Raw genomic sequence first — 9,486 nt, 5'->3', positions numbered from 1 at the left:
TTTTTATTATATTATATTAGGCTTGAAGCTAACTATTGAAGCTTTTATTTTTTTTAAATAATTTCAATATATTTTTTTCATTATTATTTTCCTCCCAGATCTTTATATATATATATATATGATTTAAATAAAAATAAACCAATTGAATGAAAAAAAATAAACAAAACAAATGAATATATTTTTTTATTTTAATAATTTCACTATATTTTTGTCATTATAAATTAAACTTATTTTGTTTTTCACAAAATAAATGAAAAACAAAATAATTAATATTTTTAATAATTTAGTCATTAGGTGTGGCTGCTCTCGGCGCCCCCTTCCGGTGATGACCGGAACCGCCTCCTCCTCCTCCTCCCTCCGGAGAGTCACGTGACACCAGCAGGCAAAGAAGCTGCGAACGGCTGTGACTGGGGCTGCGCGAGCCTCATCATCATCACCAACACCACCACGAGCACCACCACGAGCACCGCAGACAGCCGCGCGAGGAGCCAACCGCCACCAACCGCCACCATCATCCGGGTTCTTCAGCGGTTCCAGGAGGAGAGAGCGGAGCGGGGCGCCATGGAGGGCCCCCGTTAAACACGACACGACAAGACACCCAGATTTACCGCCTTTGTTCTCCCTCGACGCCGCGTCGTCTTCTCTCTCCGCGCCGAGGAGCAGCTCTCCCAGGAGGAGGAGGAGGAGGAGGAGGAGGAGGAGGAGGAATGGCGGACCGTGAGGCGTCGCCGATCCCGCTGGAGATCCGAGCCCGGCTGGCGGAGCTGGAGCTGGAGCTGTCAGAAGGTAAGATGTTCAGTAAAATGTAAAATGGGCGGCGAAAAATAACCGTTATCTCACCTTCACCATCACCACCTTCATCACCATCATCACCATCATCACCATCCTCCATCCCGCTCCTCCCATCCAGATGTTTGTCATCCAGAGGGACCGGCCCGGCCAGCACTGTGCAGCCGGGAGAGAGTGACTGCAGAGCGGACACACACTGCGGGTTGAGCCGCTGATCTGCTTTGTCTCTCCCTTTTAAAAACACACATACACACACTAAACGCCCCGTTTTAGGTCCGAAAACCAACCGGTTGTTTGACCTTGAGATGTGCACGCACACACACACAATCAGCCTACCTGTGTGCATGTGTGTGCATGTGTGTACGTGTGTGTGTGTGTGGTTTAATAATAGCATTGCGATGCAGCAGCAGCAGCACAGAGGGCCAGTTTGGCTTCTGATGATCTCTCAGCTTCTCCTGCATCTGTATGTGTGAGTGTGTGTTTCTGGGCCTGCAGAGCAGCTGAGGATGAGGATGAGGAGGAGGAGGAGGATGCTTGGGAATATTTTTCACCCCCCCACTCCACCTCCACCTCCCTCTCCATCCATGCATCCACCCCTCTTCCTCTCTTTTCCACACACACAAACACTCCCTTTCAATCACAGCCCGCTGCTGCTCCACTATCTCACATAGGAACATGGCATTTTTTCTGCCTTATATAATGGAGATGGCATATTTTATTCATACAGGGCTCAGGGAAAGGCCTACATACACGCGGGGAAGCCTCGATACACGCTGGATGTGAGCCACCCTGTTGCCTGAATATTGTCCCATTTTATTGTGGATTCATTCATTCATTATTATTATTATGGGTGCCTTTTTTTGCTTTGCAGCAGATGTATATATCGTGCGGCTTGAAGGTGAAGATTTCAGCGTCTGTCACTTTTTGTCAGGTCTGCAAAAAACCCTGCAGTGAAAAACCTGCCTCACCTGCAGTGATTGTGCAGCTGAAAAAATACAGGTCTGGTAGGGAGGATAGATGCAGTTTCAGGGTGTAAAATGTTGAATAATTTAGCATGAAAAGGGGTCAGATTTAGAGACAAGCAGGAATCTGCAGCTTTAAAATCCCCCAAAAAACATCTCACACCTCAACACATAGGGCTGCACGGTTATGGCCAAAATGATAATCACCATTATGTTGATCCTAATTATTTATCTTGATTATTCATAGCTTTTAGGGACAACATATTTTTATTGCAATTTCACATTTTAAATAAACAGCTTTCACTTCCATGTTGTGCTAAATTCCAATCATCCAAATCTCAAAATGTTATTGTTTTACTTAGTTATTGTCATTTATAGTGAGTATTTGCGTAAAAACACAATTCCAATTATTAGGAAATAAGTCATTGTATTTTTATTTATTATTTTCTTTGATTAAAAAAATCTTGGCATTAGTAGTTTTAGTTATTTATTATAAGCTGTTTAGAGCTAGTGTTAGGAGGTTAAACTGGTCATAATTCTCTCTGTTATCTATTTAATATTGCTATAAGACATCTCCATCAAACAACTGGATTTATTCAAGCTTCTCATCAAAAAAATACATTTCACAAGATTACAATTGAACGCATCATGATAGCGTTATAATTTGCCATCGCCCAATATTTTAAATATATATTTATTTTTACTGAGTAGAGCTTGAATGCATCATAATGTAGTAGAGCTGCACAATTAGGGCCAAAATGATAATCACCATTATTTTTGATCAATATTGAGATCACAATTATTTATCACGATTATTCTTTTACATGTTTTTATTGCAATTTCACATTTTAAACAAACAGCTTTCACTTCCATGTTGTGCTAAATTTCAAAAGTCAAAAACTCTAAATGTTCTCCTTTTACTTAGTTATTGTCATTTGTAGTGAGTATTTGCATATAAAAACACATTTTAAACACCTCTGTTTGGTACAGATCCCGGCAAAAAGCACACCATAATCATTTTAATGTTTATTAATGAAAATGTGAATAATTATGTAAAAATTATCGTTGCAATTGCAACATCAGTTACCCGACGAACCCGGTACCGGTTCGACAATGTTTGTTTGGCAATGATTTCAATATTTTAGTTACAAAATCAACGCACAAGAAATTGTGTTTTTACTTTATAATATTTTCATATTAAATGTACTTACTTGACTTTGGATTATTTTTTGTCATCTTATTTACATTGTTATTGATCTTATTTGTTATTATCTAAGTTTTACTTGATCATATTTCATTATTATAATAAAACTACTCCATTTGGAGTCAAAATTATACAATTTAGTTGTTTTTTTTTATTGATTTTATACTGTGTACAATGGTAGAATATAAATAAACACCTTTAAACACATTTGTTTGGTATAGATCCCGCCCAAAATCCCACCATAATCATTTAAATATGTTTATTAATGAAAATTAATGCAATATCAGTCAAAATAATTGTAATTCGATTTTTTTTTCTTCAAAATTGTGCAGCCTTAAAATGCAAAAAAATTCACACTCCAGCTTTTCATTTCCCATATTTTATATGATAGTAAACTGAATATTGATTATTTGAATATTAAAATTTGGGATTGTTGGTCAGATTGAGTAGAAGATTAATCAGTTAATCGGGAAATAGTTTGCAGGTTCATTGGTAATGGAATTTATTGTTAGCTGCAGCTCTTATTCAGTTTACAATGATATATAACAGACAGAATAAGATCTGATTTAAGTCAATAGATCTTCACTTTATTGCTCTGTTGGGGAGTTAGAGCGACCACGAGGAACTTTAATTTTGTGTTGATTTTGGCGGTCCCTGTGGACAGAAGCAGTAGTGTTTCCGAGCAGGCGATCATGTTCATTTAATGTGGGAAGCCAAAATAATATTCTATTAATTGTGCAGGCGTGCAGCCCTACCTCAACACATCAAACTGCCCCTTTTCCTTCTGATCGGCCTCGTCGCATACAGTATAAAAGCCTTTTATTTTGTCTCACTGCAGTGACACACACACACACACACACACACACACTGAGGTAAAACCGTGGCAGCTGCCGGCATACCGGAGCTCCTAATCCAGCCGAGAGTGTTTATCAGAGCAGAACCTGCTGCTGGCAGATGTTATTAATGATGGAAACGGCGGGAGGAAGTGGAAACGTCACGCCCCGAGCGTCAGACAGAATGAAACACTCCAAACATTCAGGTGTGTTGTTAGTGGTGGATCACAGCGGGATGAAGCCGGACAGGCGTCCTGACCGTTTGATGGACGTATCAGTGTGTGTGTGTGTGTGTTGGTTGAAAACAGAGGGTGTTTCTGTGTGTCTGCTTATGTGTGTGTGTGTGTGGTCATTACAAAATAAGAGCATGGTGTGCAGTAGACGAGGCTTCTTTTCAAAGAGGAAGGGAAAGAAAAACAGTCAGATTTACTCACTGGTTTTCAGATTTATATTGGTATAGATCATTCTTTTAAAAAATAGTTGATCGTTTAGTCTCTAAAATGTTCATTAGAGGTGGTAAAAAAAATTATTCTGCTATGTAATGCGATTTTCAAATTGATTTTTTAACCCTAGAATCGATATATTTGCTTCATTTGAGTCTATGTGGAGGTAGAAGGAAGTTTTATTGTTGTAGTCTGAGTAACATGACGTCACATCCGTTCCGTATCCGTCAACCAAAACAAACCTCAGCAAGCCGAAACCAAAGAGTTAAACAAAAATCGCAATAAATTGTAATATTGAATCGCAATACTTATCACCAGCACCCAAGTATCATGATAGTATTGTATCACGGACAGGAAACGTTATTGTATCGCGGCAACGTGGCGGTCGAGCCGGCCGTCACTCTCATCTCCGTGGTCAAACGGGCCGACGTTACAACTGTAGAGCACCCAGATACAGACATTTCTGTTCTCTGTATTGAAACGGCCCCGATGGAGCTAAAGTAAAAGTCCCTAGAAGTGTATGATTCATCTTTTCTCCATGGTCTAGTGGTAAAAAAGATAACAGAAATCATATAAATCGCAATACATATTGAATCGGCACCCAAGTATGTTGATAGTATGGAATCAGGAGATCGGTGAATCATCACAGCCCTAACTAGTACTGTCTAATCTTTAGAGGAAGCGTCCCACAACAGAGAGCTTCTTCTACAGAACGACTACTGACAGGGAAGTAAATCAAGTATTCTCCAACATTAACAAAGTTTTCAATCCACAAAGACCTCTGCTTTCAAACTAAGTGGAGTGTTTGAGGACACGGAGCCGTCACTGTTATTGAAATGCAGAGTAATGAACCTCAGGCAACAATTTCCTGTCAGATTTGACGGCATGAAACTTTTTTATTCTTCGTCTTTGAGAAGACGAGACCGGCGCTCCACCTGTTTATTAGATAAAGTCAGCAATCAGCCCGGCTCTGGAAAGATAAGCCTCTCTCCCGCTCCCTCGCTTAGTGTCGCCTAAATCACATCATCTCCGCCGTATTACTGTGACCTCTAGGCTTTAAGGCGCTGTTCTCAGGGCGTTTCAGAGCGTTTAGCTCGGCGCTGTTAAGCAGAGGGACTCGCAGATGGGACAAACGGAGCTGTCGATGGACTTAAACGTCCTCTTTTTCTGGTTCTGGAGCTGTCAAACTCCAGCGCTGAGATGCCCAGCAGACCTCAAAGTAAACGTTAAAGTCTTACATGATGAAGCTGTAGTACTCTGCGCTGTGTTTAACCTCTTATACCAGGTTCGGCTGCGATGTGTGTTAAAATAGCACCTTTAAAAACGTCATAAAATGCTGTGGTGGTCTCAAACTTTAAATGTTCTCCTTTTACTTTGTTATTGTCATCTATAGTGGGGGTCTACCTGGCGCGCAACCACCGGCTGTGGCCACTCCGTCCTCCTTGCGGCGATTAACGCTACCTCATTAACGTTACCTCATTAACGTTATGGTTCCCTTATCATTAGGTTTAAATCTGAAATATTGCCAAATAGAAGCGTTTGCTTTTCGCTTCGACACCAAATCCTCCGCCATCTCTCAGTCTGTCAACTCTCTCTCTCTCGTCAACGTGCGTGTTAAAAATGACTCCTGCCGCTCTGAGCTGACTCCTTAAGATGCATTCACTGTCAGATTGAAGCGTCCGTCGTCCGACTATCTATTGATAACATGCCTCAAAAATGAACTAAATGGGTTTTATTTCTGTAAAAAATAAGCAAGACGACGGTGGCGGTGGTGCTTCACCTACTGGTCTGAACTCAGAGCGCCCTCGTCTGCTCAAATTAAGCACTGAGAAAGACGAGAGAATGCAGATCAGTGCTTGTATGACTAGATGTACCTATGATGCCCTTATATTACGATTCAGTTTTTCGTCTCGACAATGCATATCGTCACGATTTTATATCGCGATATTTCGTGGCATGATATTTCGTCACACCCCTATTATTTGCATAAAAACACCTTTAAACATCTTTGTTTGCTACAGATCCCGGCAAAAATCACACCATAATCATTTTAATATGTTTATTAATGAGAATGAGAATAGTTATGTAAAAATGATCGTTGCAATTGCAATATCAGTTACCCGACGGACCCGGTACTGCTTCAACAATGTTTGTTTGGCAATGACTTCAATTTTTTAGTTAGTTAGAAATTGTATTTTTACTTTATAATATTTTCATATTAAATGTACATACTTGACTTTGGATTATTTTTTGTTATCTCATTTACATTGTAATTGATCTTATTTGTTATTATCTACTTGATCATATTTCATAATTATAATAAAACGACTCCATTTGGAGTCAAAATTATACAATTTAGTTTTTGTTTTTTTATTGATTTTATACTGTGGACAATGGTAGAATGTGATGATGCACAGGGTAAATGTCATGGTTAAAGGCTCCATTGTGGTCACATAGCCTCCTGTAGTGGATATCAGGAGGATTTTAGAGCCAGATTCCGGGGTAGAGGTAGAAAACCCATTTGGCACACTTTGGGTATCCAAGTGTGCCAAATGGAAAGTCCTGGTCCTATCCTGACTAAAACCTTTGTAGAATCTATGTGCTTTGTGTTATTTATGTCTCTCTTTTTCATCTCCCTCTCCCGGTTTTCTCCCGGGGTCACAATTCTCCCGTATTTCTCCCGATTTATGACAAATTTCCACACTGTTTTTTTTCCTTTTCGTTATCTCAACCTGTTTCTGGCTCTGGACAGCGTCTATAAGTCCTACTGTTTCCACCCGGACGACAATACAGCTACACCAAATGTCGTTTCCCGGCGGAAGAGAGCAGTCTATGCTCATGACACAGCGCAGTTTGAGCTCATGTTTAAGCTGCGCCCGCCGCTGGGTTCAGCGCACATCACAGCGTGCGGCGCCCAAAGTGGGGCTTTGCTCGATGTAGCGAAAAGCTGTCGTGTCGCTACGCAAGCTATTGGAATTAACGGCTTTCAGAGCACAGTGGTGACGTTGTCGCGTTGTCTGAAAAGACCTTCAGTGAGTGAATTCTCTGAGGTCTTACCTATCCATAGAGACCAAGATCATGCAGATAGACCTGCTAGTTGTGGAGCTATTCTTCATTGATTTTGGGCATGTCTGTCTAGGCGAACCACACCTTCCAGCACCCTATAGGGATTAAGAGGTTAATGTCCTTTGGAGGGTTTTTTCAGTGAATTGTTTTGCCAAACTGAAGCACTGTCTGTGTGTGTGTGTCTGTGTGTGTGTCTGTTTGTGTTAGGTGAAGCTGATTTAAAAAGGGAATATCCTCACATGCATATTTCATCAACAAAGTGCTGCTCAGGTGTGAAACTGATGGCACTGCTAAATATTTCAGATCTTATCAAAGCTTGTTATTTCCTGTATTGAATATTAAGAGTCACAGAAGGTGATTGTGATGTTTCAAGTTTCTAGATTTTTCGCCGTGAACCGTGCAGCTCTAGTTTTTCTGTGTTTGTGTTCATACATACAACAACATCTGTGGCCTGAGGCGGAACGTTTCAGGTCAGCGTTGTTTTTCTGTATCTGCAATGTTTCACACTGCAAAAAAAACAAACAGCATATTTACAAGAGATGTTGATGAATAATCTATGATTGATTATTCTGTGTTGTGTCATTAAAGTTGCTTAATGAATCAATCAGCTGTAAAGCTGCTGTAGAACGTAGCTTCAGTCAGTGAGATGAGGTGTTTATTAGTAATATTACTGTAAGTCTGGAGGCATGCAAAGCTGTGAGAAGAATAACAGTATATATATATAGTGTAGTTGTGTTATAGTGTCCAGTCAATAAGGATCTGTTTAGTGCCACTCTGCAGTTTAGAGCTCAGTGGATCTGTGGATTTATTCATATTTATAAGTGGATGTTTTAAACTCAACATCTGTCCCGACCTTTAGGTGGCAACTTCAGAGATTTTTGTGGTTTATCACTCAATAATGTTCAACTTTCTCTTGTTTCAGCTTCTCAAATGTGAGGATTTGTTGATCTAAATCATTGTGAATTGAGTATCTTTAGGTTTTGTCGTTGTTGGTCAAACAAACACAACACGTCTGACTGGACTTGAGCTGGCGACGGGCATTTTTAGTCATCATTTAGTCATATTACAAGAAAAAAGTTGTAATTTAATGAGAATAAAGTCATAATATTTCAAGAAAAAAAAGTCGTAATATTAGGAAGAATAAAGTCATAACTTTACGAGAGAAAAGGTTATTTCCTCCTCCTGATACTGATGATAATGTGGTGCTGATGAGCCAAAAGATGAAGTATTTGGTTATTAGTGAAACCTAAACTTAAGTATAACCACACCACATGCTCCACGTTCCTCATTTTCACACTATTTCCCCTCTAAAATAACACGTAAATATTATAAACTTCTGACTTTATTCTAATATTACGACTTATTTTTTCGTAAACTTTTGACTTTATTCTCATAATATTATAACTTTTTTTCTTGTAAACTTCTGACTTTATTCTCATATTACAACTTTTTTCTCTTAAACTTATGACTTTATTCTCACAATATTACGACTTTTTTTTCTCGTAAACCTTTGACTTTATTCTTGTAATATAATGACTTTATTCTCGAAATCTCAGATTCATTTATTTTTTCCTCAGTGTGGCCCTAATATTCCGTCGTAGAAAACAGCATTTTGACACTAAAACATTTTTACTTTGACTAAAATGTGAATGTTCAGGTTTGAACACCACTGGAGAAGTTACAGAATGATATAAAAACCTAAAAAAAATAACAAAAAAATCTCCCTTTAGCCCTTTAATAAACAGAACCATGTGTGTCTGGTTTAAAATGGGAATGAAAGCAGTGACAGCTCAGTGAGCGGTGCAGCGTCGGTGTGTTATCAGCTGTCAGTCTTTGGTTGGAGATGACGTCTGTTGAGCTTCATCTGACTACAATGAACAGAACTGTTCTGTGGGCTGAGTCTGTGGGTGTGTGGAATAATGGGACTGTTCACATGACAACACTTAGATCACGGAATGAAAATCAATACCAGGATTTGACCAGACTTAAAGCTGAAGTAGGCAGATTGGAGCAAATATGATTAAAAAAAGTTATTTTTATAAAACGGTCGCTATATCGTGACAGTAGTACATGAAACAGGAAACCTGAAAAAAAATCATATACCTCTGGTGTCGTCCGGAGTCCTCCGGTGCTCCTAACGGCATCTGCAAGATTTCACAGACCGGAGGAAAACAAGCAGTTAGAGCTGA

At 39.5% G+C, this 9,486-nt stretch overlaps 1 protein-coding gene across 3 annotated transcripts in view; it reads left to right on the top strand.

Annotated features, from left to right (window-relative positions):
- The first annotated feature begins 234 nt into the window (after window positions 1-234).
- Window positions 235-9,486, top strand: part of LOC119480555 (disco-interacting protein 2 homolog C-like) — a 59,193-nt gene continuing 49,941 nt past the window's right edge. Inside the window, exon 1 of one of the 3 annotated variants that reach the window (XM_037756934.1) lies at window positions 235-786. In XM_037756934.1, the coding sequence (XP_037612862.1) occupies window positions 708-786 (79 nt within the window). In that variant the 5' untranslated portion in view covers window positions 235-707. The remainder of the gene's footprint in view (window positions 787-9,486) is intronic. The other 2 variants (XM_037756933.1, XM_037756935.1) reach the window with 2 other exon arrangements.

The sequence above is a fragment of the Sebastes umbrosus genome, chromosome 21, assembly GCF_015220745.1.
Source record: "Sebastes umbrosus isolate fSebUmb1 chromosome 21, fSebUmb1.pri, whole genome shotgun sequence".
Classification (NCBI taxonomy): Eukaryota; Metazoa; Chordata; class Actinopteri; order Perciformes; family Sebastidae; genus Sebastes; species Sebastes umbrosus.
The sequence above is the reverse complement of the archived record's forward strand: the minus strand, read 5'-3'. Positions and strand labels throughout refer to the sequence as shown.